This window comes from Mucor velutinosus, assembly GCF_035048745.1.
Source record: "Mucor velutinosus strain NIH1002 chromosome Unknown tig00001563, whole genome shotgun sequence".
Lineage (NCBI taxonomy): Eukaryota > Fungi > Mucoromycota > Mucoromycetes > Mucorales > Mucoraceae > Mucor > Mucor velutinosus.
The window spans coordinates 2,183,113-2,211,054 of record NW_027041904.1 but is presented as its reverse complement, the minus strand read 5'-3'; the positions used below and the strand labels follow the sequence as shown (position 1 = coordinate 2,211,054).

General features: G+C 41.5%; 12 protein-coding genes across 12 annotated transcripts; 8 read left to right on the top strand and 4 right to left on the bottom strand.

The window, feature by feature from the left end:
• Positions 1 to 87: 87 nt before the first annotated feature.
• ATC70_009342 (uncharacterized protein) lies at positions 88 to 950 on the top strand (the record flags this gene model as incomplete). The annotated part of the gene is made up of 3 exons (XM_064828575.1): positions 88 to 165; positions 228 to 712; positions 767 to 950. 3 exons carry the CDS (start codon positions 88 to 90, stop codon positions 948 to 950), a joined length of 747 nt encoding a protein of 248 aa, XP_064685777.1.
• A 787-nt stretch (positions 951 to 1,737) lies between these two features.
• Positions 1,738 to 3,979, top strand: ATC70_009341 (uncharacterized protein; the record flags this gene model as incomplete). Its single annotated transcript, XM_064828574.1, has 3 exons — positions 1,738 to 1,951; positions 2,009 to 2,089; positions 2,166 to 3,979. 3 exons carry the CDS (start codon positions 1,738 to 1,740, stop codon positions 3,977 to 3,979), a joined length of 2,109 nt encoding a protein of 702 aa, XP_064685776.1.
• Positions 3,980 to 4,321: 342 nt separating this feature from the next.
• ATC70_009340 (uncharacterized protein) lies at positions 4,322 to 5,649 on the top strand (the record flags this gene model as incomplete). Its single annotated transcript, XM_064828573.1, has 4 exons — positions 4,322 to 5,065; positions 5,126 to 5,320; positions 5,380 to 5,522; positions 5,598 to 5,649. 4 exons carry the CDS (start codon positions 4,322 to 4,324, stop codon positions 5,647 to 5,649), a joined length of 1,134 nt encoding a protein of 377 aa, XP_064685775.1.
• Positions 5,650 to 6,722: 1,073 nt separating this feature from the next.
• On the top strand, positions 6,723 to 7,188 carry ATC70_009339 (uncharacterized protein; the record flags this gene model as incomplete). Its single annotated transcript, XM_064828572.1, has 2 exons — positions 6,723 to 6,812; positions 6,883 to 7,188. The coding sequence occupies 2 exons, from the start codon at positions 6,723 to 6,725 to the stop codon at positions 7,186 to 7,188; spliced, it is 396 nt and encodes a 131-aa protein (XP_064685774.1).
• Positions 7,189 to 7,237: 49 nt separating this feature from the next.
• Positions 7,238 to 8,047, bottom strand: ATC70_009338 (uncharacterized protein; the record flags this gene model as incomplete). Its single annotated transcript, XM_064828571.1, has 2 exons — positions 7,238 to 7,545; positions 7,627 to 8,047. 2 exons carry the CDS (start codon positions 8,045 to 8,047, stop codon positions 7,238 to 7,240), a joined length of 729 nt encoding a protein of 242 aa, XP_064685773.1.
• A 1,573-nt stretch (positions 8,048 to 9,620) lies between these two features.
• On the top strand, positions 9,621 to 10,906 carry ATC70_009337 (uncharacterized protein; the record flags this gene model as incomplete). Its single annotated transcript, XM_064828570.1, has 9 exons — positions 9,621 to 9,684; positions 9,743 to 9,840; positions 9,897 to 9,918; positions 9,977 to 10,077; positions 10,131 to 10,284; positions 10,354 to 10,408; positions 10,466 to 10,703; positions 10,765 to 10,845; positions 10,898 to 10,906. The coding sequence occupies 9 exons, from the start codon at positions 9,621 to 9,623 to the stop codon at positions 10,904 to 10,906; spliced, it is 822 nt and encodes a 273-aa protein (XP_064685772.1).
• A 505-nt stretch (positions 10,907 to 11,411) lies between these two features.
• ATC70_009336 (uncharacterized protein) lies at positions 11,412 to 11,992 on the bottom strand (the record flags this gene model as incomplete). The annotated part of the gene is made up of 3 exons (XM_064828569.1): positions 11,412 to 11,717; positions 11,819 to 11,908; positions 11,990 to 11,992. 3 exons carry the CDS (start codon positions 11,990 to 11,992, stop codon positions 11,412 to 11,414), a joined length of 399 nt encoding a protein of 132 aa, XP_064685771.1.
• Positions 11,993 to 12,416: 424 nt separating this feature from the next.
• Positions 12,417 to 16,820, top strand: BLM3 (Proteasome activator BLM10; the record flags this gene model as incomplete). The annotated part of the gene is made up of 12 exons (XM_064828568.1): positions 12,417 to 12,425; positions 12,479 to 12,661; positions 12,718 to 12,819; positions 12,880 to 13,224; positions 13,287 to 13,371; positions 13,437 to 13,540; positions 13,595 to 13,730; positions 13,788 to 14,761; positions 14,828 to 15,007; positions 15,067 to 15,844; positions 15,899 to 16,701; positions 16,761 to 16,820. The coding sequence occupies 12 exons, from the start codon at positions 12,417 to 12,419 to the stop codon at positions 16,818 to 16,820; spliced, it is 3,759 nt and encodes a 1,252-aa protein (XP_064685770.1).
• Positions 16,821 to 17,572: 752 nt separating this feature from the next.
• On the top strand, positions 17,573 to 18,988 carry ATC70_009334 (uncharacterized protein; the record flags this gene model as incomplete). The annotated part of the gene is made up of 1 exon (XM_064828567.1): positions 17,573 to 18,988. The coding sequence occupies one exon, from the start codon at positions 17,573 to 17,575 to the stop codon at positions 18,986 to 18,988; it is 1,416 nt and encodes a 471-aa protein (XP_064685769.1).
• A 121-nt stretch (positions 18,989 to 19,109) lies between these two features.
• On the bottom strand, positions 19,110 to 21,596 carry ATC70_009333 (uncharacterized protein; the record flags this gene model as incomplete). The annotated part of the gene is made up of 7 exons (XM_064828566.1): positions 19,110 to 19,202; positions 19,269 to 19,874; positions 19,926 to 20,010; positions 20,074 to 20,942; positions 21,002 to 21,272; positions 21,338 to 21,422; positions 21,482 to 21,596. The coding sequence occupies 7 exons, from the start codon at positions 21,594 to 21,596 to the stop codon at positions 19,110 to 19,112; spliced, it is 2,124 nt and encodes a 707-aa protein (XP_064685768.1).
• Positions 21,597 to 22,345: 749 nt separating this feature from the next.
• On the bottom strand, positions 22,346 to 23,738 carry ATC70_009332 (uncharacterized protein; the record flags this gene model as incomplete). Its single annotated transcript, XM_064828565.1, has 7 exons — positions 22,346 to 22,670; positions 22,729 to 22,823; positions 22,880 to 22,971; positions 23,027 to 23,108; positions 23,166 to 23,378; positions 23,456 to 23,520; positions 23,594 to 23,738. The coding sequence occupies 7 exons, from the start codon at positions 23,736 to 23,738 to the stop codon at positions 22,346 to 22,348; spliced, it is 1,017 nt and encodes a 338-aa protein (XP_064685767.1).
• A 2,202-nt stretch (positions 23,739 to 25,940) lies between these two features.
• RSM22 (37S ribosomal protein S22) lies at positions 25,941 to 26,498 on the top strand (the record flags this gene model as incomplete). The annotated part of the gene is made up of 1 exon (XM_064828564.1): positions 25,941 to 26,498. The coding sequence occupies one exon, from the start codon at positions 25,941 to 25,943 to the stop codon at positions 26,496 to 26,498; it is 558 nt and encodes a 185-aa protein (XP_064685766.1).
• Positions 26,499 to 27,942: the final 1,444 nt, after the last annotated feature.

Genomic DNA, 27,942 nt, shown 5'->3' with positions numbered 1-27,942 from the left:
TGAATAAATTTTTCTTGTTTCTCTTTTTTTTTTTTTTTTTTTTTTTTTTTTTTTTTTTTTTGAAAAAAAACACTCACTACGGATACTATGGCTTATTCTGTTCGTCTCAGTGGAACTGTACTCTCCTCTCTACTGTACGAATGTGCGAATTCGAAAACTGATATTGTGTGTGTGGAGATGCTTCAGACAAAGAGATTGACAACTAAGCGAATCTGACTGTGTTCTAGGAAGGCTTCTTGTTGGGCGTGCTCTCGTACAAAACAACCCTCACAAACGACGATTCTTCTGAACAGGCATACGAACGACGAGAGGACTTTATCATCATTCATGGCTTTCAGATATTGAAGGAAAAGCCGTACGATGATCATGGCAACATCAACAAAGCCCTTGTGCAAACTCAACAGAGGGATCTCTCATCTATTGTAGGATATTTCAAATTTAGAAGACAAACAGATATAGCACTGTCTGTTCGAGATCAGTTATGGATGCAATCCTACTCGCAAAATATACCACATGGCTGCATTGCCATCATATCATCCACACTCAATAACGCTTTGGCCGATAAGTCGACACATAGCTACGAATTTGCTTTTTGGGATATGAAATCATCCATTGCAAAACTGCCAATTGATATCACAAACATGACGGAAAGCACACTTGGATACAAAAACTTCATGTCAAATACACCGTACAAATTAACAGAGGGATCTAGGTAGGTTTCTTTAGCTGTGCAGAGCAGGCAATAGATGTTTGACGTTTTGTGTAGCAATCATATGCTAGCCTCTATTTCACCAACCAGCCTTATCATTGAACAGTATGACAGCATGTACCAACAATCAATACAAGCATTAAGGACAGCATCACATAGAGTCGCCGAAAAGGAGGCAGAGTTAGAAAAATTGAAGAAAGAAATAGAAGGATTACAGCAAGCTAATAATAAACGATTCTAAACTTTGAATTGTTCAAACGTGATGGCACAATTGCCAGCCCACTCTCTACTCATTGTTCACCCTATACATTGTTCATTAGTCCATCACAATCCAATGACACCAGACATACTGTATGCGTTGTGGGTTGTAACGTTTGAAGTGATCTTATAGCAGATTTCCGGACCTGCATCTTTCACTTTTGTTGGTATAGCTTGATGTTTTTTGTTGTATATGTTAGGTAGTAGAACGTACAAAGCACTCTCCGTTTAGTTGTATGCACAGTTCAGTCCTTCGAGAGCACCATCGTATGTCAGCGACAATAGCCATTTGACATCTTGCCATCTAACAAAGGCAGAAACTCGTGCAAACACTTGCCTTATATTGTGTTAAGGGAGCCAATCTAAAGAAATAAAGAGGGATGAGGCAAGAGATGTATCTAATTGCACCCTCCAGATCACTGAATTCGTTATGCAAGCCCTGAAAGCATCGGACAGTAACAACGCATTTGACATCATAATTTGAAAGAAACATGTAGATTTGGAATCTTGTTGATTGATCAACATGAGTTTTATTCAAATGGTTATCACAAACAGCGTTGCCATAGAGCTTTGAAGGGTGTGTAAGCCTGATACTCATTGTCGTCTATGCATTTCTGCTGCAATGAACAGATAAAGCAGACCATTCATAGTTGTGCCTTGATCCGGGACTGTGTTGGGCATGCTTGTGACCACTGCTCGTTTGGATTGACAAGAAAAAAATGTCGAAAAAATTATAAGCATTACTTTTTCTACATTAAACCAAGCTACACATGAAGAGAGTTGTTGATTTCCAAGAAAAGGACGCTGCAAATGAAGCCGAATGGGAGTTCAAAGACTCAAAAACCGAGAACAAGAAGAGGAAACACAACAAAAACAACAACAGGGACAAATTCAATGCCAAGACGAAGCGTTTGAGCCATGCTGATTTTGTACAAAAGAAGGAGGACATGCTGGCATTTAGAAAGCAATTGCCCATTTACACAGGTATTTGTCAAGCACTTGCGTAGATGGACAAGGTGGTTTACTCATTTCGCAATGTAGGTCGCGATGCTATCATCCAATGTTTAGAAGAAAATGACACAGTGATTGTGATGGGTGAAACTGGATCTGGCAAGACAACCCGTAAGTGCTTTTTTTTTTTTTTTTTTTTTTATATATATTCACATCTGGATGGATCAACTCATCATCGTGGCTGCAGAGATTCCACAGTTTTTGATCGAAGCAGGTTTAGCATCCAAAGAGATTGGCAGTGTCGCAGTAACCCAGCCTCGTCGAGTAGCAGCTGTCAATCTGGCCAAGCGTGTTGCAGAAGAAACAATGACAAGACTAGGAGGAAAAGTGGGTTACACAGTACGTTTTGACGATACATCCAGTCCACAAACCATCATCAAATACCTCACCGACGGTATGTTGCTTCGAGAGATTTTATCAGACGAATTACTACTGCGCTACAAGGTGGTTGTTTTGGACGAAGCGCATGAACGCACGCTTCGAACAGACATGTTATTTGGTATGATCAAAAAGATCCAGAGAGTGAGATTGGAGAAGCACAAGGAAGACGCATCTATTCAGCCCCTCAAGATTGTCATAATGAGTGCTACTCTGGATGCCGAAAAATTTAGTGAATTCTTCAACCATGCAAAGATTTTGTATGTGTCTGGTCGATTATACCCTGTGGATACCATGTTTACAGTCGAACCGCAAGCAGATTATTTGGATGCCTGTTTGGTGAGCATATTTCAGATCCACGTCAATAACCCCAAGGGTGATATCTTGGTGTTTTTGCCCGGTCAAGATGCGATCGAAAGCTTAACAGCCCTCGTCAACGAATATTCTGCTCAACTGCGTCCTCAGCAGCAGCGTTTACTAGCATGCCCTTTGTTTGCTGCTCTCCCACCATCACAACAACAGAAAGTATTCGATCCAGCACCTGAAAACACTCGCAAGGTCATCTTATCCACCAACATTGCAGAAACCAGTATCACCATTCCAGGCATCAAATATGTCATTGATTGTGGATTGGCTAAACTGCGAGGATTTAACCCCAAGATTGGTGTAGAGTCATTGCTACTGCATCCCATTTCCAAGAGTTCGGCATGGCAGCGTACAGGTCGTGCTGGAAGAGAGGCTGCTGGTGTGTGCTATCGCTTGTATACAGAAGGTGCATTCAGAGAGCTGGAGGATGATACTGTGCCTGAAATTCGTCGTTGTAATCTGGCAGCTGCGGTTTTATCACTCAAAGCAACAGGCATTACCAATGTATTGGAGTTTGACTACATGGACCGCCCTTCCAGGTCCTCCTTAGTGCGTGCTTTAGAGGAGCTGTACGCATTGGGTGCCATTGATGACAAGGGCGATCTCTCTGATCTGGGTAAACAAATGGCTGAATTCCCCTTGGACCCCAACTACTCCAAGGTCTTAATCCAATCCAAGGAATATGGCTGTTCGTTAGAGGTCATCGCCATCATCTCGCTGCTGTCTGTCGATTCCATCTTTTTCACACCGTCCGACAAGCGGGAACAAGCATCTGAAGCCAAAAAGAAGTTCCTTCATCCTGACGGTGATCATTTGACACTCTTGAATGTGCTGAAATCGTACTGGGAAGTCAAGGGTGATATTGAATGGTGCAAAGAGAACTTTATCAACAACAGAAACATCAAAATTGCCTTGGAAGTTAGAGACCAATTGATTCGTTTCTGCGAGAGAATCGACATGAACCCCAATAGCACCTGTGGATCAGATACAGACAACGTCCTCAAATGCTTCTTGACTGGATTCTTCCAGAACACTGCCCTGCTGCAACCAGATGGATCTTACAAGAGTATTGCAGGCAGCCAGTTGGTGAAAATTCACCCAGGTTCGGCCATGTTCGGTAAGCGTGTGGAGGGCATCTTGTATAATGAATTGGTGTTTACTACAAAGCATTATGTGAGAGGTGTATCTGCTATTCAGTCTGCCTGGTTACCGTTAGCGGCTCCCAAATACTTTAATAATGTAAAATCATCAAACTAGAATAAAATACGGCTCTCCCAAGCGCTTTAGAGTCGAATAGCGCTCATTAGAAGCGTCGTAGGATGTACCCCGTAAGATCTTGCTCTTTTATCCTGTGTTTTGCAGTTATTAGATCGTATCAAGTGAAGCAATGCCATCATGTGTCTACTGCATTGATACCAGGTTGCCAGGTCACTGGGTATGTCTTGCAGTTGCACCAATGAATCACCACAGCTTATCATACAAGAGCACTGTCAAAATTGTAGATCATGTCAATAGTATGTGCACACCATATTCCATCGCATAAACAAATGAAAAGTCTCAACCCCCTTTTTTAACTCTTTTTCTCTTGAATTAATCAAAATGCAAAACAATACGATCCTACCCCATTCAATGCAGCAGTACCAACAGCAACAACCACAGCAGCAGCGGGTATTTCATCCTCAGGTAGCGTATCCACTCATGTCGAATATCATGCCATCAGAACGAACCCAAGGTGTCTTTTCTGCCTATCCTGCACGACTGAAGCATTCTGACGACAACGCATTATTGCTGCCTGAGTCGTATGTGCCTAAAAAGACGCGTTTCAGAGGAAATGAATCAGAGGACGAGTTTGATCAAATGATGGAGGAATCTGATGAAGATGAAGATGAGGATATGGACCAAGGTGTTAGTCAAAATACCCCCAAAAAGACTGCTGCCAGTGCAAGTGATAGGAATGCTGTTGCAAGTGAAACAACCCACAGCACTCTGCCAGGCGTTGCAGCACCACCACCGCCAGACTGGCCTAAAGTGATTCGTCAAAAGAACGAGATGGTATATTCCACTCATGATTTAAGCAAGATCTCGGAAACAGAGGAGAATTTGGTGCCTATTCGACTCGACATTGATATTGACTCCATCAAGCTGCGAGATAGATTTCTGTGGAATTTGAATGAGCAGTATTTGACACCTGATAGATTTGCCATTATGCTGTGTCAGGATCTTGATTTACCCATCCACAAATTCCTTCAACCTATCGCCGAGTCCATTCGTGCACAAATCAACGACTTTGAGAGCTACAGTCAAGCAGAACTGCCATCAGAGCATACGCGGGTGATTATCAATGTAAGTATTTCTATACATTCGGCTGAATACCGATCACAAGCTGATATTCCACATGCAAAGCTTGATCTGCAAGTAGGCAAAGTCAACTACAGAGACCAAATTGAATGGGAAATGCAAAACGAAAAGACAAATGCCCCTGAAGTATTTAGCCGTCAATTAGCATCTGAGCTTGGTGTGGGAGGAGAGTATGTGGCCATCATATCGCATGCTATCCGAGAGCAGCTGCTGCTGCATAAAAAGCAATATGTGGATGAGGTATGGTGTTCAGTACATTGCGAGCATGGTTGCAAAGGCTCTGATGTTGCTTCAAACAGTTTTCGATAGATGGCGAAATTCGTACACATTTGGATAGCGGGTTCAGATCGATTGAAGAAGCCAAACAGTGGGCGCCACACATGGATATGCTGTCAAATGACGAACTGGAGAAATTGTTAGTAGCTCAAGAGAGAAATATTAGGTAAGTGATGATAATCCGCATGTAAAGACTGAGTCCATCATTGGGTTGTGTACTGATTCTTTCGTTCAACTATAGACGCATGCGAAGAGAGACACGATTCAAGAGGCAAACTAGAGGTCGTCAGTAGTATAGTAGTCCAGACGAACGCAGGGCGATGCTATCCATTTTGCTTTTATTCAGAGAAATATATATAATAAAATAGTTAAATTCGGTATTTAATGGTGTTCGTCGTGGTGATCGTCTCCATGGTGATCCCAAGGATGTCTCCAGCCCTAAATAGATACATAACATGTCAATTTATACACACACACACTAAAGCGTCTCATCGAGCGATATTACCAAAAGAACAGGGCCGTCTTGCTTGGCACGGTACATCATCCAAAACCACATGGTGGCACCTAATGCCTTTCCAACGAAACGGTGAGTGAATCCAGCGAAATGTGGATGAAATCCTAAACCTCCTGCAGCAGAACCAGCCATGATGTATGTAATAGTAATTCAAGTAGAGTGGGGTGTTGTATCAAAGAGAAAAAAAAAAAAAAAAAAAAAAGAAGAACACTATGTTTGTGTTGTTTGTTCCCTTACTCATTCGGAGTTGCCATCAACCTTCTGTCCTTCAACAATACATGGGGAGGGAGGATGGAGCTGAAGGAATCCAAGTCATCATTGTCTTTCATTCCTCTAAATCCGGCTCGGATAGCAGCTCTCGCATACCGGAATCAAAGAGATCAACGTACACACACCCAAGGCATTTGTAAAATCCCTAATCAAAGCATCAAGCACAAGATCCTCCTCTTCCAGCATCACTAAGAAGGTAATACATGGTGTTTTAGATGTAGCGCAGAGAGACATAGCCATCGATCCATCCATCCGTCCATCCATTACGACGCACCGATTTATAATGAAAGGACGACAACATCATCCATGAAATGCGATCATATCAACATGTGGATTTTTGTATTGGATTGCATTTGAGGTTTTGGATATTGGTGATATCGAGATTTCCACCTGACAACCGGGATACACCAACTTGTAGATGACACTTTGCAATACTATACATGCACACACGCAGTGAGCAACCACTACTCAACATTTGAAATACACACGAATGGCTATGTCTCGACGACGCTCTCATCTATCATGTCAAATCACTCAACATTTCTGTATTAAACTCTTGTCTATTCATACATAGCTTTAAAAATGGTCACTCCTGCCGTAAAGCACACCATCGTGAAGAAGCGTACTGCTACCTTCAAGCGTCACCAATCTAACCGTTTCATGCGTGTCGGTGTAAGTATTTTGAGAGCATAATGGATTTGTGTTGTTGGAAAAGATGGCTAAACGTGAGCAAATGGATTAGGAATCTTGGAGAAAGCCCAAGGGTATCGATTGTAACATGCGTAGACGTTTCAAGGGTCAAGCTCCTATGCCCAAGATCGGTTACGGTTCTGCCAAGAAGACCCGTGATCTCTTGCCCAACGGTTTCCGCAAGTTCACCGTCTCCAACGTCCGTGAACTCAACCTCTTGTTGATGCACAACCGTTCTTATGCTGCTGAGATTGCCCACAACGTTTCCTCCAAGAAGCGTGTTGCTCTCCTCGAACGTGCTGCTCAACTCAACGTCAAGGTCATCAACGCTGGTGCTCGTCTTAGATCCCAGGAGTAAATTTTTCGTTGTACTTAGTTTATTATTAAAAATTGCTACGGGTTTCCATCTATAGTTGTCCACAGTGTGTAATGGTAATGGGAGTTTGTGGTTGCTCTTTGAGCTGGGATACCGCATTGATGGATTTCAATACGTCCAGGCTACCCTCGACAACTTGACCAAAGATCACGTATTTGCCATTGATCTTGTCAAACTGAGGGTGTGTGTCGCTGAGTGTGATGAAGAATTGAGATGTGTTGGAGTTTTTGCCAGAGTTGGCCATAGCGACCAGACCAGTTGCATTGAACTTTTTTGCCAGGCCAGGCTTTTCATCGTTGAATTTGCCATTGTAAATACTGTCGCCACCAGAACCATCCCCTTTTTTTTTATGATTTTGCATAAACAATGAGTCTTTTTCAAATATGCCATGCTCAGCCCATATAAAACTGTTAAAATTACCTCGGGTAACATCGCCTCCCTGAACCATGAAATCGTTGACTAGACGAAACATGCGTGTGTCCTTGTAATGCAACGGTTTCTTTGAGCTTTTACCTACTTTACCACCCACGCAAAGCTGAGCAAAGTTCTCGCTGGTCTTGGGGCAATCTTTATCAAACAACTCAATTACCACTCGACCACCGGCTAATGCTGTAGGTGCATCCACAATCCACTTCTCGCTGCTTGCAGTTGGGTCATTGGATAAAATGTCGGTGAGTGTTTCTTTTTCCTCTGCTGAAAGCTGATCGAGGTCGTCGCTGGCAAATCCATAGGTACTGTGCCATTGCTTGACCCATGATTTTGCGCTGTTATAGCGTTTGAGTGCGTCCTCGTAGGATGGAATGTCGCCAATTGCAATATCGAGGAATACTTTACGTGCCATGATTCCAGTGTTTTAGAGAGGAGAAAAGAGTAAAATTTTCTTAGAGTGCCTTTAAGCTTTGATAATAGGAACTAATCTGCGCGGCGGCGGCTCGCGCTGCTAATTGCCTTGGTCCATCCCACCAAAGTGCTGCAAGCTCTGTTGAATATCTTGGTAACGTAGACTTCTCAAATTTAGAGCATTATGTGAAGCCCTCCATAAACAGCTTTAAGCCGTGGATACGACTCCCTTTCAATGCTCCACGTCTGTAATAATGTAAACAATGCATGTACGGGCTGTCTGCATAGTTGCAATACCTCTTAATACTCAAAAGTATGCAAAACGCAGCAAAATTTCGATGCATTTGAGCTATGATTTCTCATGTTAGAAACCGTTTTTAGACCGCCAGAGTAGCACCCAACAATTGCGCTCGTCTAGCGCTTACTTTCTGACACTTTAACAAACGTTTTTCGGGATTGTCGAAAATTGACCAAAAAGCATGAGGGATACCTCATGGCTTTCATCGAAAATCAAGCGATCGCGCTTTTGACCTCAAAAATGACAATTTTTACTATGGTATATATTGGATCAAAATATTTCTCTCGATCCAAAGCAACCACTGAAATTTTGTTTGCAAGATCTTTATATGTAAAATCTCGACATTTTGGCCAAAAACCCCATTTCGTGTTTTCAAGGATTACTCCATAAGCTCATTCAAAACATAGGTTATAATTAGCACCATTGGAAGCGCCTTGAATAACACTCCAAGAATGTATTAAGAAGTATGGGCTGATCATTACAGCTTACATAGTCGAATCTTAAGAAGTAGATTAAAGAAGTCGAAATTGATCAGAGATCAACAAATAAAAGGCAAAAAAACCAAAACGAAGTTTAAACATCTTTAGCTGGCAAACTTAATGGTGATGCCTTTTATATGAACAATCAATGTTTGTGAAGCCGAGAACAGAGGAGTCGTGAATCGAACAAGTATTAAATCTTAAAGCGATTACTCATTTTTGTTATGAGCCCTACATATGCTAGCCAGTTAGCTTGGATTATCCGCAAAATGATTCCCAGGTCAATTGGAGTGCTTAACGGCTGTAAATATTATGTTGGATCATACGAAAGCATTTATTCTAGCTAATGCAGTGCCAGTGAGAGCCGAGCCTCTTTACAGTGATAGCTTAATAGGCATATGCGCATGAATACCCGATTTCAAAAGTAGTACTAAAGGTTTTGGCTAGATTTGAATGAATTGAGGTACTTCCAAAAAGGTGCAGCAAGTCTTTAGGCAGGTTTTTGAGATTCACTGGGCTCTCGCTTCTTGATTAACTTTCGAGATTCCATCCTGACAGGAGCCATGACTACAACATCTTCAATATAGATGTATCCTGATGAAGGAGTGAAGAGTGACCCAAGTGACGTTGAATAAATGGGATCTTCCCGCCGGGCAAGTAAGCGAACAAGCAATGTACTTGAATATACCATCATTTTTTTTTCTCTCTCCACTCTTTTTTTTTTTTTTTTTTTTTTTTTTTTTTAAGCAGGTATAGAGGTAGCATTTGGGGGGGATATATAACTCGACAGCAAAACAATGCCCAATACAGTGAAATCACTAGTTGTCTCTTGCCAGGATATCTTGACAAAACATTTAGATGGTATGATTGATCAAGAGTTGGACAAGATTTCATGCTGACTACTTTGCAAATGTTTTAGTTGTTTCTGAGGTCGGCTGTGTTCCATATTCTTTGATGAAGAATTCACTCGTTCACGCAACGCCACAGCAACTATATAAGATAGAGAAAGCAAATCCAGTAAGTTGACCCTATACGGAAAGAAGTGATGTCGTATTGACCATAATGGGTTGTAGGATATAGCTGCAGAATCAGATGGTAATGTTTGCATTTAGAAATTGTCATCCATTGTACAACTCACACACTTGCATCTTAGAATTATGGCTCAAGCATTGCCTCACATACAAAGACATCCGGGAAGACTATTACGAGCATGGCTTATATCGTGATCCCTCAAAATGGCGAGAACTCTACTTGGTAAGAGATCCAGCATGAACGCTTTGCAATGATTTATCTCACATATGCCACAGAATCGATATAAAGAGACTGAAAAGAAGCGACAATTGATCAAACAAAAAGTGAAGAGCCAATACAGCAAGATTCAAAATGAAAAGGAAAAACGATCCATCAAAGTGTTGCATGGTGTTGTGCCAACTACCGGTAAACGTTCATACGAAGCAGCGAGTAAGTTCCTTTCTCAACAGAAAAACATGCCAAAAAAAAAAGATGCGATACTAATACAAATGCAATTAGGGCGATCGACAATGAGTAAGCTATTTCAGCAAACCAAAAAGGAGACTGATAAAGTGTAAGTTTAGCTAATATAGCAGACAAAACGATAGTTGACTCATGTGCCATGGTGTAGTGCATCGATCTATCAACAAAAACGACCTACTGTCACCTCAGCCATGCCAATGTCTCTTCACCATCCACCATCGACATCCTCTACCGTGATCAGGGTACCCAAACCAGCATCTCAATTGACTCGAGCTTATCAATCCTATCAATCCAAATACCCAAGACTCAATTCGCCTCCACCACCTGCTCCACTTATTGCGCCTGGACCCCAACTTTCTGACGAGCGACATCAGAAACGGCCCAAAGTAGGTCTCTTTCCCTTTGAACTACTACGCAATATGCTGATACATTTTTTTTTATGATTAGTTGAACATGGATGACGATAGAAAACCAGGCGAAAAGAAAAAGAAACCTGTAGCCATGGTAAATTTCAACATTTTTAACGAGGTTTGTATGTATAGAATGCTGGTTGAATCACTGCTAAAGCTTACATTTATAGCTATCATGAATTGCAATAAAAAGAAGGGAAACAAAAACGTAATATTCTCATGATTTGAGTGATGTTACTGATCAGGTCTTGTCATACAACAACATATTGCAAACATATGCAAGAAATCAGCCAAGGAGAGGGAGGAAAAGAACGCAGATGATGATGGAGCTGGAGATGATGACCATGGGATTATGGACAAGGATGACAGGGTGTCTAGTTTGTCTACTGGTGGGTTACCTTGCAGGGATTAAGAAAGAAAAAAAAAGTGTCTGACTACCATGATGGTGCTCTTGATGGCTCTGATGAGAACAATGATTCATACAAGCTTGGGATTGACAGATGGAGGCTGTATATATATTTATTCATACTAATAGCGATAGAGTAAAATAAAGGCTGGTTTTTTTTTTATATATTATATATAAGAGAAGGTTTGAGAAAGGCGATGCATAGGATGTCTTTAGTTGGATAGAGCCATTTCTTTTTTCTTTTTTTTTTTTTTTTTTTTTTTTTTTTTTTTGATTTATTAGATCTTCTTTCCAATCTTTGTGTTTCCAATAAGGGACTTGTGGATATGAGGAAGAACACCACCACCAGCGATAGTAGCCTTGATGAGCGCGTCAAGTTCTTCATCACCACGAATAGCCAATTGCAAATGTCTGGGTGTAATACGCTTTACTTTGAGATCCTTGGTAGCATTACCAGCTAATTCAAGCACTTCAGCTGTAAGGTATTCAAGAATAGCAGCAGTGTAGACAGCAGCCTTTGCACCAACGCGTGCATTGCTGTTGCCCTTTGCCTTTAAATAACGATGAATACGACCTACAGGGAACTATTTTGGTTGTGTGGCAGGTGGAAATGAAATGAGTGTAAGTAGGTTTTGTTGAATAGACATGTGCCATTTCTATAGCCTTAAATAAACAGAGTATTTACCTGAAGACCTGATCTAGCGCTTTGAGATAAAGCGGTTACTTTATCGTTATGATCCTTCTTGTTGTTGTGATTGTCAGGTGTAGTATCAGCCTATTTTACATGGAATTTTGTTACAAATGTTACTCTTTTTAACGGATGTTTTTTTTTTTTTTTTTTATAAATGATGCATACCATGTTGGTTATGTATATATATAATATATCAATGAATTCAAGTGTTGATGTATTTTATATATAAATGATATTCCCTAATATAGTGAGAAGAGGAAAAAGAAGAGAGAAAAAAAAAATGAAAAAAAATTGATAAACGCGCCTTTTGTTGCGCTGATTGGGAAAGGGAGAATGCGAGAGAGGTCGCAGTGTGTCTGTATCATCCAAGGCAACAAAGCCAAGAGGGCAAGGGGCACTTGGAGGAGCTGACCAATTGTGTTGCCGCTTAATCGTTTTGATTGAGGGTCATACAAATGAAGCAAGTGCACAAAATGATTTCATTTTCGTACTACAGCAACTAGATTTTTTTTGGTGAGGGAAAAACCAAAATCCAATTTCTTCCTTCTTCTTTTCTTTTTCTTGTTTTTTTTTATATACATCATACATCAACATGGCCAAGGTAGTATTGGGTGCATTGATTGAGAGCAGTGTAACTCATGTTTCGAGCGTTAGAAACTATTGGGCAAGAAGGGTGAAAAGAAGGCTATTAAAGCAAATCGTCCAGCGAGGGCAGATTGGAAAGAAGGCGTCAAAAAGAAGCAAGTGGGCGTCTCTGATATGACACTGCTCACCAAGATTACAAACGAAGCCATCAACGAAAACTTGCAAAAGAGATGGCAAAACGCCGAGATCTATGTAAGTGTGAGCCCTTTTCTTTGGACTAAATACATCATCTCATATCCAAAACACAGACATATATTGGCCATGTACTCATCAGTGTCAATCCTTTTCGAGATTTGGGTATCTACACAGACGATGTGTTGGCTAGTTATCGAGGAAAGAACTTGCTAGAGGTAAAGCATGCTACCAGAGATAAGCACGCAGGCAGGCACACTGACCAACACTATATTTAGATGCCCCCTCATGTTTTTGCTATTGCTGAATCATCTTACCACCATATGAACAGTTACAAGGAGAATCAATGTATCATTATCAGTGGTGAATCTGGTGCTGGTAAGACGGAAGCAGCCAAGAGAATTATGCAGTATATTGCTGCTGTTTCTGGTGATGGCCAAAATTCATCCATTAAGGAAATCAAGGAAATGGTCTTGGCAACAAATCCCTTGCTGGAGAGTTTTGGTTGTGCAAAGACCCTTCGTAACGATAACTCGAGTAGACACGGTAAATACCTCGAAATTCAATTCAACACACAAGGTGAGCCTGTGGGTGCTGTCATTACAAACTACCTGTTGGAAAAGGTAAGTAAGGCTGTTTCTTGGAGTTATATAGTTGTGTAACCCGCTGCTTTCATCTTTATTAGACTCGTGTTGTTGGTCAAATTGAAAACGAAAGAAACTTTCATATCTTTTATCAATTAACAAAAGCTGCACCCCCTGAATATCAACGTGAGTAGTAGTGTGTGTATGTGGATTACAAACGAAAGAGGATGCTTATATATCTCCCTTGATAGAATCATTTGGTCTTCAGGGCCCTGAAAGCTTCTTGTATACGAGCAAGAGTGGCTGTTTGGATGTGCCTGGTATCAACGATGTCAATGATTTTCAAGAGACGTTGGTAAGTGTGGATAGAGTGGGTGGGGATGGATAAGTGCTGATTCTCTGTCTACAGAACGCCATGGGTATCATTGGCTTGCAAAAGCATGAACAAGACGAAATCTTTAAAATGCTGGCCATCATTCTTTGGCTCGGTAACATTGTCTTTGTGGAGGATGATAGTGGCAACGCTGCTATTTCAGATGGAGATGGTAAGACTTGAGATACATGTTGCAAACACACACTCTAACCCAATGGATGGTGTATAGTGGCCAATTTCATTGCTTATTTGATGGAAGTGGATGGTGAATCATTATCAAAGGCACTCACCAGCCGTATCATGGAGACTCAGCGTGGCGGAAGAAGAGGCAGTGTATACGAAGTGCCACTGAACGTTGTGCAAGCAACATCCGTGCGAGACGCCCTTGCAAAAACTATTTACGAGCGATTATTTGAATGGATTGTCACTCGTGTCAACGTCTCATTACAAGCTCGCAGCGCTCATCAATACACGATCGGTGTGCTGGATATCTATGGTTTCGAGATTTTCGAGGAGAACAGCTTTGAACAACTGTGTATCAACTATGTCAATGAAAAGCTGCAGCAAATCTTTATCGAACTCACACTGAAAGCTGAACAGGAAGAATACGTGCGTGAACAGATTCAGTGGACGCCCATCAAGTTTTTCAACAACAAGGTCGTGTGTGATTTGATTGAAGAGAAGCGTCCTCCTGGCTTGTTTGCTGCTCTGAATGACGCCTGTGCTACTGCTCATGCTGATTCAAGTGCTGCTGATAATTCGTTTGTTCAACGTTTGGGCTTTTTGTCTTCTAACCCTCATTTTGAATCGAGAGGCTCCAAGTTTTTGATCCGTCATTATGCTGGTGATGTATTGTACAATGTGGAGGGTATGACAGATCGAAACAAGGATTCCTTGCTCAAGGATTTGTTAAATTTGGCTACTGGATCTTCCAACCAATTCATCTCCACCACCTTGTTCCCTGAACGCATTGACCCCAACTCCAAGAAGAGACCTCCTACTGCTGGTGACAAGATCAAGGCTTCTTGTAATACGCTTGTGACAAAGTTGATGCAATGTCATCCCAGTTATATCCGTACCATCAAATCCAATGATAACCGAAGTCCCTCTGAATTTGACGAAAAGCGAGTATTGCATCAGATTCAATATCTTGGTTTGTGTGAAAATATCAGAGTTCGTAGAGCTGGTTTTGCTTATAGAACAGTAAGTCATTGGCAGTGTGTTGGTGGTGGTAATAACAGTGTACTCATCGACGCTTTTTACATGTAGACTTTTGACAAGTTTGTGGAGCGATTCTATCTATTGTGCCCTACAACTGGTTACGCTGGTGAATACATATGGAATAGAGATGCCATGAGTGGCACATCTGAGATTCTGAAGCACAACAACATCCCCACTGAAGAATGGCAAATGGGTACCACCAAGATCTTTATTCGTCACCCTGAAACGGTATGTTTATACGGACGCAGCATCCCTGCCGTTATCAGCATACTGACTCTTTAGATTAGATTTTTGCATTAGAAAATCTGCGTGACAAGTACTGGCACAACATGGCCACTCGTATTCAACGTGCTTGGAGAGCCTATGTCAGATACAAGATTGAATGCGCTAAAAAGATCCAACGTTTCTGGAGACAAAACAAGTATAACATTGGATACCTTCAGATGCGTGAATACGGTCACCAGATCCTGGGAGGCCAAAAAGAAAGACGTAGATACTCGCTTGTCAGTATGAGACGATTCACTGGAGATTACATGGATATCAAGACAGGTTCTGGTTTATCCACCATGATTCGAAATGCCATCAGTCTCAAAGGCAATGAAGATGTGGTGTTCAGTATGCGCGGTAGCACGTTGGTGCCTAGAGCAATGCGATCCAGTGTACCTAGTCCTAGAACATTTGTCTTGACCAACCAAAGCTTGCATATTGTCATGGCTACCAAGAACGGCAAGGTGCTCAGTATGGTAGATGAAAAAGCCATCAGTTTGAACATTGTCAGTGGCATCAGTGTGTCCACACTGCAAGATGATTGGGTTGTACTGCATTTGGATGGCTCTCCTGATGGCGATACTATCTTATCCTGTACTTTCAAGACGGAATTACTGGCTCACATGTTGCAACAAACTGGTGGCAGAATCAAGGTGTCTGTGGTTCCTCAGATTCAATACAAAAAGAAGGGCAATAAGGCGGTCACCATGAAGTTTGTCAAGGATGAAGCTGCCAAGGGTGATGGTATCTACAAGAGCCATGTCGTCAAGATTTGTTCTGGCGCTCCTCCCAACAGCCGTAAGTGGTAGATGCTTATTAAATGTACATGACACTGACACTTTTTCTCACTAGAATCTGCTCCTCCTTGCGCTAGAAAAGCAGCTCAACCAAGCACCAGAACCACTGCTGCTCCCCGCAAGAAGGCTAATCCAATTCGCAGCACGCCTGCTACTGCTGCTGCTTCTGCCACCAACACTCGCCCCATGTCCAGCAGCATTGGTCGCTCTGTTCCTCCGCCTCCACCACCTCCAGCCGCCAACAACACGCCTCCCCCTCCTCCACCTGCCCCAGCAACACCTCAATACAAGGCTATTTATCCTTTCGCATCTCAAGAAGCTGGAGAAATCGCCTTTGAAAAGGGAGATTTGTTGGAAATTGTTGAAAAAGACGAAAACGGCTGGTGGTTGGCTCGCAAAGACGGTATTGAGGGTTGGGTACCCAGCAACTATTTGGAGGAATACGTACCTCCTGTTGTTAGATCGACTCCTCCACCTCCACCTCCACCTGCCAGAAGAGCTCCTCCCTCTGTGCCTACACCTACAAACAATACTGCCAGAGTATCTCCTCCAGTGCAAGCACAAGCACCAGCTGCTTCGTCTAGCGTGCCCGCTTGGAAACAAGAGTTAGAGGCTCGTAAAGCAGGTGCTGTGGCCCCACCTTCTGCTTCTTCCACACCTGTTCCTGCAGCAAGAAGAGCACCACCTGCTCCTGGACCCAAGCCAGTGGTACCTGCAAAACCTAGTATCGCTGGTAAGCCCATGATTCCATCTAGACCTGGTGTTGGCGGTGCCAGTATGCCTACACCTGCTCCTCGTGCTCCTCCCCGAGCTTCTAATGGCACACCTTCTAATGCTGCTGCTTCGTTAGCTGATGCTGTAAGTGTAGTTGTATGCGATCACAATGAATATAAACACTAATGCCACTCGCTTGATAGCTTCGTGCTCGTAGACAACAAGCTCCTTCACACCATGACGATGATGATGATGAGTGGTAAAGAAGACCACGCTGCATTTGACTATAACGTGGTTCAACCACATCAAACAATCCAATGCAAAAGCGATTAGACCTACTTTTATATATATATATTTACCAAGAAAAAAACTTGCTATAATCGATCTTTGTACTCTTCTGCTGTAGATCTTTACCACTTGCTGATACAAGCTGTGGATAGCCTTGAGATGATATGATTTACAATTGGGTTCTGTAGCTTGCGTTTTCGGTTTGCTTGTTTGATGATGACAACTGGATTTTGAGCTTTACTTTTCGGTTTCATTTGTAGAGGAGGAATAAACGAAGCATGAAAGAGATTCATGCCTCTGCATTTATCAATTTTAAGCCACGTTTATTAGGAGAGGAGCAGGGCAGTGTAGCTGTTGTCAGTCATTTGCTGTTGCAGCTTGCTGATCTCATTTCAAAGCAAGCTGCATCCTATCAATCTGGGAAGTCATGGTACTAAAAATACCAACATCAGCTCATCAGGCATTGAATTGCAATGAAAGATTCATACCCACCGAATAGCTTTCAAGCTACATGGCTTTCAATAGCGGATGAACAGTCGTTCATCAACCAACTGATATCCAGCAAATCAAACAGATCTAAGCCATCCCTTCTCGAAGAGAAGAGGGTGCGAATAGTGACACATCTCGTCCCCAGTCTTGGACCCCACCCTCTTTTTTTCTTTTTCCCTCATTGAATTGATTGCGTATAGTGGGTGTCCATATAACAACGATACTAGAGACAGACAATATGAGTGAACAAGTCAAAACCGAAATCTTAGCAGATGTGAATAGTACTACAAGTCTTTCAGAAGCTGCTGCTACTTTATCCAATGCTCTCAGTCTTCAACATCAGCAAGCACAAGAACAACATGACTCACAACAACAACAACAACAACAACAACAACAACAACAACAACAACAACAGCCAGAAATTGATTATACACAACAAACGTTAATGGATGTAAACAGTCAACCTCTCATGCATAGCCTATTAGAGTCTCATCAACACCATCCTCTGTTAGACCATCATAATGCCGCTATGAATACTACGGATACTGACCTGCTGAATGCCAATGCTGCTGCTGCTGCCATGATGAAGCATATGGCTGGTCCTCGTCTGGCCGCTACTCCTATGTCTATCGCTTCTTCTGCCGTAAACACTGCTGCATTCACCTCTCCTCCACCACCATCTAATGCCAACAGTAATAGCAGCTTTACTGAAAACTGCGCTATTGAAATCACTGGCAATACCTTGGATCCCTCAAGCCCTATCATCACTGAATTTTACGAGCGATTTGCTGTTGGAAGGATGTTTCAAAGTTTGGAGGAACTTCGCACAGAAGCTTTTGAATATGGCAGAAAGCACAATGTCGCATTGACTACAAGCAAATCTGATAAAACAAAGGTGTACCTGATCTGTAAACATGGCGGCTTTTACCGCAAAAACAACAAGAAGGCCAGTGATCTCAACCAAAACATCAAGCCACGCCTTCGCAGATCGCAAAAGACGGGATGCGCATGTATGATTTATGCTCGTTGCTGTCGTGGTAGCTTCTGGGTCATCCGTAAATGCATTGGAGAACACAATCACCCTATTGCCGAGGATCCTCGTGCCTACGCCATGTACAGATCTTTGTCTCCTGAACACTTGTTGGTCGTTCATCGCTTGCTGAGAGAACATGTAGGCGTCACCTTTATCGTCAAATCCCTTCGAGCAAACGGCGTAACAAACATATTGGCAAAAGACATTGAAAACATCCAGCAAGATCTCAAGAGAAGGGACGTGCTTGATTTACCAGTGGATGACGGCACACGCACCGAGGCTCAGAACAACATTATCGTAGCAGCAGCGGAAGCAGCAGCAGAGGCAGCCGCCGCCGCAGCTAATAACACTATTCCAGTCATTCAACGATATCAAGAAACACCAGAGCCCTCTTCCACTACCACTACCACTATCACTGAGAGCCCTCACACCACTACCGCGTATGCTCCCTGTATCCCTGCTCCAGCAGATGCTTCCATTGTAGTCACAATCCCTACTTCCTCTATCATGATGCCAGAGACGAGCGAACAAGATTCTGAAATGACAGGTACTGCTACCTCGTCCCTCATGATGCCTGACATAATCGATGACAAATCTCAAGTACAATCTAACACTGATTAAAAGCACCTATATCCCTTTCTTTCTTTAGCTTATCACACACATCCCAATGAACTACACTACATAACTTCGCCCTGACGGGAAAAAAAATCAAATAAATGCATACATATCTTTATCTTTTTATTTACAATGGGGTAAATGCCTTTAAGCCCTGTTCAGTGGATCCAAATCTACCATCCACGACAGAGAAGATGTTGTTGACAAACTCAGGGTCATACTATAGTGTGTTATAATTGATTAGTTTTTTCGCCTTTTCCTCTTGGTCTACCGTCAAGATATTTACCTGGCAAGCTCTGGTGCAATCGGGAGAGAAATTGGTCTCAATCACAACAGGCTTAAAATCATCAGTCAACATGATATCGAAACCAAGCACACTGAAAGCATCAAACTTGGAAGTATCTCTGCCGGCCAAACCCAATGGCTCAGGAGTGCTAGCAGCAACCACCAGTACGTTTTTTATGGCAGTATTGATATCCTTTTGCACTTGATCCCACTTGATATTGTGCTGCTTCTCCATGTTATGAATGAAACTCTTGTTGTCCAATTGAGTCATTTCGTATTTGGAATAGTTCATGACAGTAAATTGACACTCGTAGTCATCCAGGTTGTCCAAGTCGTACTTTTTGTTGGCCAGGCGAGTCCAAAACATATTGTAGACAAGTGCAAGCAAGTTGGGCTCAGTGCGACGCACAAGCACAATATAACGAAGATCAAACTTTTTACCATTGTAGAGACAAGGCGACACCAAGTAGCGCTGGGCAATTTTGGGGATGGGATTGTCGTGTTGGCGCACAATCTCAGAGAGATTGTTGGTGATATCGAGGCCCAATCCACGAGCCATGTTCCATGGTTTGAGGATCCAGAGGTTGGTTTCTTCGTTTTCCTCAGACTTGTACGGCATAAGTATGGCTTATCGAGTGAGACCCTTAAAAACACTTACATTCAGATAATCACCCACGACTTCTGATAGTTGAGTCATAATGTTGTATGTGGGCATAAACCAATCTGGCAGGCCATAGGTTTTTCTGTACGAAACAAACACGTTGAATGTCCTTCTTTGAGTTCAACATTTAGTAGGCTGTACTTACTGGATCAATTTAGCCATGTTATGCTTGTATGTAATACACTTTTCGTTAGGGAATTGATTGACAATTTGATGAGGTTCGAGAGAGTCCCAGCCTTGGAAGTCTTGAGTGGTCCAGAGAATATCGGCCTTGGCAGGATCAGTAGTAAACTTGACGTTATCCAACTTGAGAAACTGTTGAATGAATGATGTATCTGTGCAAACAGTAATGGATTCTCCCTTGGTCTTACTGTTTGCCTCGTTTCTCAAAGCTTCGAAAACTTGCTCGGGCGAAAAGCTGTGTGCTTCTGGAGGCGTGAATATTTGACTCTGTAACTTTTCACGCTCTTGTTTAAAGGACTTGACCAATTCATCACGTTTTGATTGGAGTTCAGCAGTTAGCAAAACTCTGTCCTGGAAAGCAAACAAATAAGCCAACTTGTCAGACTCACGCTGGACACTTTTTGGCAGCAGATCGCAAGTAATGATTTCACCAGCTTCAATGTCCTTGATAGGGAAGAAGACGCTGTAGGGGATCATACCAGTAGCACCACGAGAAAAGATAAAGGGCAAACAGACAACATTGGGATCAGAAGAATGGCAGATAGCGGACCCAACCTCATCGTTAATGTACCAAGCAGTTTGAGAGGCGGGCTGTCCATCTTGTTGGAGAATGGAGTACGTGTAGGTTTGGATATAAGACCACATCTTTCTGTAAATGTTGTTGGCTCGTTGATTGATCCAATCCTTTTCTCTTTGCTCTCGCCTTTCGATTTTGTCTTTCTTTTCCTTGTCTTCCTTCTCTTGAGGCTTACCACTGGCAAGGATCTGCTTCATCATAAGGTCATCCAACCTTTCGGACTCGGCTTTTTGTTCAGGGTCTATCGTCAGTCGCTGTGTCAAAGGTAAATGTGTCACTGACTGTCTCATCACTCCAATGTGCTGCTGCTTACCATAATAGCGTTTACAACCTCGTTGTTTTCAGCTATCAATGCCTTTTCAGCCTCTCTTTCAGTGACATTTGCTTGAGAGGCGACTAATTTGATCAAATCATCGCTGGGTTTCTCATCCTCATCCTCTTCATCGTCTGAATTCTCGGGTGCTTCAATTTGCTCGATATCCATCAAGTTCTCAAGACGGTCCATCAACGAAAGATTGAGCTTGAGCTCTTCTTTGGCTGTCTCGGGAGATGTAGTCCAAGCGTGATCCACCAAGAAAATATCACTAGTGTCATGCCATGTCAAAAATGCCATGCATTCACGCGCCCCTCTGCTGTGAAATGCACTTACCTGTGCTTCTTGAGCGACTTGTCAGCCTTGACATGGAGTGAATAGCCTTCCATAGGATCGCCATGATGAAGTTCAGCAAAGTTTCCTACATGTTGAACGGGCATTGTCAGTGTTTTGTATCAACAATGTTGTTTAGACACTTACCCGCATCGAGATAATCCTCGCCAAGCTTCATAAAGAGCGGCTGCCACAAGTCCTCTGGGATGGAGCTAAGCTGGTATTGATGTACAACCTTGAACGATTCGAAAGCAGATGCCATGCTGTTGAATAATAATGAAAAAGCGAGAACAAGGGTTTTGTAGGATGAATGATCTTTTTATATCTGACGGACAATCCAAATTTTTATTGGGCTAAACCTTATAACAACTGTTGGAATCCAGTCACCGTAAAATAACCTGATGTTGCATTTGAGACAGCCTAGATTTGCATGAATTATCGCATTCAAACGATGAAATTAAGATCGAATGTCTTGAAATTCGACATGAAATTCCAGTTTTGTATTTGAAGAGGTGAGCTTTTCAGAGCTGATCATGAATATTGGCATTCTAGCCAGTTCTAGAAGATCAGATAGCGTTGGATCGGCAAGAGGAACAACGGAATCCCATAGAATAAATATCATGTCTGCAAAAATCTCAACTCCTTGTTATTGTCTCTTCGGTACCTCCTTTTGGATAACTAAACTATACCCTTTCGCCTTTCAATCTTACCCCTTAAAGATCAAAAGGTTGAGGAGATGCTTCAGGGTTGCTTAAACTTTGTTTCTCGAAGAGGGGGATAGAGTTAATTCATGGACATAAAAGGAGAATATATAAATGATCGAAATCAGTCTCTTTTTTTTTTTTTTTTTTTTTTTTTTTTTTTTTTTTTTTTTTTTTTTTAGTGGTTTTATGTATTTAAGATAATGATAATGATAGTACTATATAGATGGGATTAGGTAAAAGAAAAATAAAAGGAAAGATGGGAGTATATTGAAGAATACTAGCAGGCTTGTGCCTATAAATGTTGTTTTTACTTATTGCGAGTGAATGGTGCCTTCAAGATTTCCAACAAATTACGAAGATTCAGGGTAGCAGCCCACGAAGGAGGTGGTGGAAGAGTTTGTCGTTGTTGCTGTTGTACTTGCTCTGCACCTGCATCACTTGATATTACGGTTACAGTTTCTTCCTTGACTACTGTGGCGGTGGTGGTAACAATTGTCTCGGTATTGTCACTATCCACCTTGACCTCTTCTGCTGTGGAGCAGCTTGTAGTGGTAACAGATACATCTGTACTGCTTTCTACCACTTGCAGTGACTCCACCAAATCCCTTTCAGTAGCATCAATCTCCATATCACTAGATGCGGATTAAATTAATGTGCTGTTTCATACAAATAAATGCAAAACAAACTTACTCAGCAGCTGCAACATCAGTAGAAACTTCCAATAGTTTTTCAGAAGCAAGTTTGTGGGCTGCTTGGTATCCGTCCTCGTTGTTGGCAGCAGAGCGCTGTAGAATAGGCAATGATTAGTAGAGATTGGCAGACACTGCTCTATGTAACTTACGATAAATGTTGCACCCTTTCTATTCGCAATCTTTTCCTTGATCTGTTGGCAAATGTCGTCTTGTTTGTTATCCTGGTCGTCATGATCTAAAACTATAAGGTTTATCAATATCATGCCACAATAATCAGATATTTTAGATTTACCTACCAGATTGAAGTACTTTGCTACCTGTATGAATAGACAGTGTGCTTGAATCGTCTTCGCATTTCTCTAGTGCGCGAATCGCTCCCTAAAACCATAGTATGAGATGTGCTGCCGCCATGTACGGTCTCGATACGATAGATACCATAATGTAGACATGATCGATATTTTGGTTTTGATTGATGCTGATTTTTTCAGTGAAATTGCGAGTATCATTTACACCATAAAAGATGCTAAAAGTAGCAGTAGTAGAGGGAACATCCTCAGTTTTAATACTGCCGCTGCCCTTCTTCTCTTCCTTCTTCTCGCCTCCTTGTATTTGCATCAAAGAGGCGCCAATCCATACAACAGACTTGGTCTATAGGTATGATGGGTATGTTGGTAACCAAAGGACACAAGAACACAACATGTATCACTTCCACATTAGTTACTTACAATGGTTACAGATGATGGTGTGCTGACAGTAGCAGCAGCAGGAGCAGTGGTGGCTGTTTTCTTGGCTATACATCAATGATATACGAAAATAAGTTTGCAGTCCATCTACCTCACACTTTTTCTCTAAAGTTGGCTTACCTTTGGATCGTTTGTTAGAAACAAGTTTATCGTTACCATTGTCTTTTAAAGTAGCAGATGATCTCTTTCTCTTTTGCGAGTTTTGAGGCTGGTCGATAGGTTGGAAAGGAGTCCACACGTCGTTTTTAACAGAAACTTTGGACATACTAGAAAAAATATATAAAAAGAAGTTTAGAGATAGAGGGAGAGAAAGAAACTAATAAAAAAAAAGAGAGAGGCAAAGTGTGTATATATAATACCCAGAGATGGGGTTCATCTCCCCCACCCCCCTCCTCTCTAACTCTCCTAGCAGTAGGCAATAGACTACAGCAGCTGCAATTTACCCCTTCTTTTTTTATAATGTAACATCGACCTTGACTTTTAATGCAACTGAATGTGTCACAGTGTTACCATTAGTTTATCGTTCGTGTGTGTGTGATTTGGATTGGTGCTGGTACATTGATCTGATAGTGTACCGAAGTTCGCATACATAATGGATCTGCTTGTCGAATATCTTGCCCTTGAAACAAGTGCAGCAGTTTTAAAAGGTCTCTTCAAATGAATTGTTTCATGTAATTTGCAGCAGTATTGCCCATTGCGATGCAATGTTTTAACAAGTTTAATTAACGGTTACTCAAGAATGAGATGTAACCAGAAAACGTGGTTAGTGAATCCTCAATTTGATTGTTGTCCCAAACTGCTTTAGCAGCGGGAAATTCATTGTGTCATGTATTACTGGTGTAAATCTACTTACACAGCCTTTCAGTTCAATGAATTTATTCGGATGTAGCAACACTGAATCTCTTCTTTGCGATCCAAAGCGGGATCATGCTCTAGACGCCATTGCCTGCAGTAATCAAATAATGAGAAACGATACGCAATACAGCCTATCATGCCAGTAGCTTTCGGATTCATCGAGCAATCTACAACTTCAAGGCAACATTGTAAAATGTTAACGTTACCATCTTGATGCTGAAATGCAGTCCATGGTACTTGTTGATTTGCACTACCATCCAATATAAACAATGGCCAGAGTGGCTTATGTTCGTTTGAAAAGAGTAGCCTTGGTGCTGATTTGACTTGTACGCGTCCTTTTCAAAATGAAATTCAAGCGTAAAAGCAAACCCTTTAACACCAACGTAAAAAACGAGACTAAAGCAACTGACGCCATGAAATATGAAGCAGTCAACAACAAAGCATACATATTATACAAGAGATCTTCGAAAGAATCAGCAATGCGTTCTTTGGAAGCTGTAAAGCAAGAGGATCAGAAATCGAATAGTCTAAACGAAATTCTCATGCAAGCTAAAAATGAAGACATTCGACATGAAAGAAGCATTTCCCAAGAAAGCACAATAGCAGAAGCTGATCAAATTAAACAGGAAGATTCAGAAAAAATAAACAACTGTCTATCGGAAATGGGTAAGAGCGCATAACCATGGCCTCAAAGACAAACAATATACTTATTATGAATGTAGAGCACTGCTTAGAGCAAAAAAGCCAGAGTTTCTACTACCGTTGCAGTCTATGCAAAGAAAGCCAAGATAGTCTTCAAGCGGTATGGCAGCATCGTGAATTAGTTCATCTCATCAAGAAGACTAAACATCAATCCATCAAACACTTGCACTTGGAACCGGATGTTCATGACCCAAACTACTACTGCCAAACGTGTGAAAAGACATCAACGTCCAAAGCTGATTTCCGACTACATTTGCGGGATGTTCACCAAATATGCTTAAAGCTGTTGCCCCATACACCATATTCAAATGTGGAACCTGATCCTGAAGATGCCAATGGCTATTGCTCAGCATGCAATCACACATACGCATCAAGAAAACAATACTGTTTACATCTTAAGGCCTTTCATAGGATGAAATTGGCTCCATTATCGAATGCTCGGAAAAACGTCAATATTCTGCCTGACTGGAACAACCCTGATTTTTACTGCATTTCATGTGAAAAAACTTTTGCAACAAAACAGAATTACCATTCCCATTGCCGCTTTCTTCATCATGTAAAGAGATTTGCCTGGAAAATATCAAAGAACCAATTTACTGATGCAAACAATCTCAATTGTCATTGCAAAATATGTAATACAACATTCAATACCAAGCCCGAATACAAACTGCATTGCTATGAGGTGCACAGAATGAGATCGACGTTACCAGATAACACCATGAAGTATTGTGATACTTTTAGCAAGACTTTCAGTGAGCCACGTAGATATCAAAAGCATAAGTTTATCATTTACAGTAACGATCATAAAACGAACGGCCCTATACAGCCAGAAACCTGCACCATTTGCTCCAGGAAATTGGCGAGCAAGATCAGTTACCAAAGGCACCTCATATCTGTTCACTCGATTGGAATGCAGACTCAGCACACAAAAACATCCAGCTCAACCACTGACAACATCGCTGATTATTTCTGCAGTGTTTGCTTTCGCGCATACTCTTCAAGGAAAACCTACAAGAGGCATCTTAGCTATGCTCATCAAATAAAGTTACAAACTCGCACAGAATACAACCACAATCAAGTGCCAGATCCTCTCGATGCAAATTGGTACTGCAGTGCGTGCAAAACATCTTACAAAACCAGAAATAAATACCGTACTCATTGCAGGAGAATTCACCGTCTGATATTACCTCCTGCTGCCAAGACGTTCAAGAATCCCAACGCTGAAATCGACATCCAAGATCCCAAAAACCTTTACTGTGCAAAATGTGATGTTCGTGTCAAGCGAAGAGATTCTTTTGTGAGACACATGAAAAATATCCACAAGGTTGTTTTGCCACGAAAAGGTTTCCCCAATCCTGATGCTATCATTGACAAGAACGATCCCAATTTGTATTGCGCAAAATGTGAAATGAACTTATCATCAAAACAAGCCTTTATAAGACATGCAACGAATATACACAAATTATAATAACTGTTACTGATGACATGGCAGCACTAGTAGTTGCCAGTATAACCATTTAGCCATCATCATCATATAGTGGAGTGGTTATAAGTTTTAAGAATGATTAGCGAAAGGGTTGTTCAATAGTGACATTAATCTGAAGCAGCATCTCTTGTAACAATCATGAATGAATACTATTGTAAAAACAATGCAAATAACACTGTGCTAAAGTAGTTTTTATACTGTCTAAATTCTCCGCATAATGAATAAAACATACATACTTCACATCCAACTATGATATGAATGCCAAGTCAAGCAACTGTACCTTATCTTACTATTGAATAAAAAAGTATTCATGTATATTATTTAATCCTTTTATTACAAAAGACATTATCATATTATATGGCATATCAACAGAAAATCAACTAGTTGTAGACCTTTTCTCTTTCAACTCCAGAACCAATCAAATCGCTTGAAAACTCCGCTGACCTAAAAAAATTTTTGCGAGGGTTTCCCCCTGTTTTGATGTGAGGCAAAATTTTAAGCTCCGCTATATATAGCAATATAGCTGTTACTATCATCAAATTTCCCTCAGGTGCTAGAGCATGCCTTACTTACACCACCTAGCTTTAGATTCTGGCGTTGAGACTCTCAATCATCACTAAAGTAAGTAGTGATAACCAAGTGGAGGCAGCCTATCCATCTCCTAGTCTCGGATAAGTTCTTGTTGAGCTTCAGCGATAGGCACATCCACCACAACGTAATAAAGAGGTATGCTTCAAAGAAACATAATAAAAGAAAAAAGGAAAAGAAGGAAAGAACATGCTACAATACTATAGGAGTATAGTAGTAGTATGTAGGCAAAAAAAAAGAAACACTCACACAAAAAAAGTGAGTCAAAAGAAGAGCATAACAACAAGCACAGCATCAAAGATGTTCAGGACAGCTCGCAGTTGTTGCAACAACAAAAATGCATACATGAGCAACGTGTATGGTAATAGTCGGATGTAAAGCAACACAAACACGCACAATTGCAGAAGCAACAGCAGTATTATAAGTGTGCAATACAACATAATGACTAATGTTGTTTCATGTGAAGCGACAGAGGCAACACAAACAACAGTCCACGGCCATATAACAAAGTAGTACTACCAAGGCAATACAGGTATATAGCAGCACATCGTGCTTGTTGTTCGTACATACAAAGAAACAACATTGCAAGCATCCGTTGAACTGATCATATCACAGCCAACAAAAGAAAAAGAAAGCACAACAAAGAAAACCTCATGAATGCATTATCATGAGAAAGGAAACAACAATAAAAGCGTCCAGAGAAGCTTTATATCATTGCGACCAGAAGAAAAAAGATACTTACCACTTACCATAGCCACGAATAGACCAGAGAATAGGCAATCACCATAGATACACCAGGGAACGAGCAAATACCACTGATAGTACACCAGAATAGACC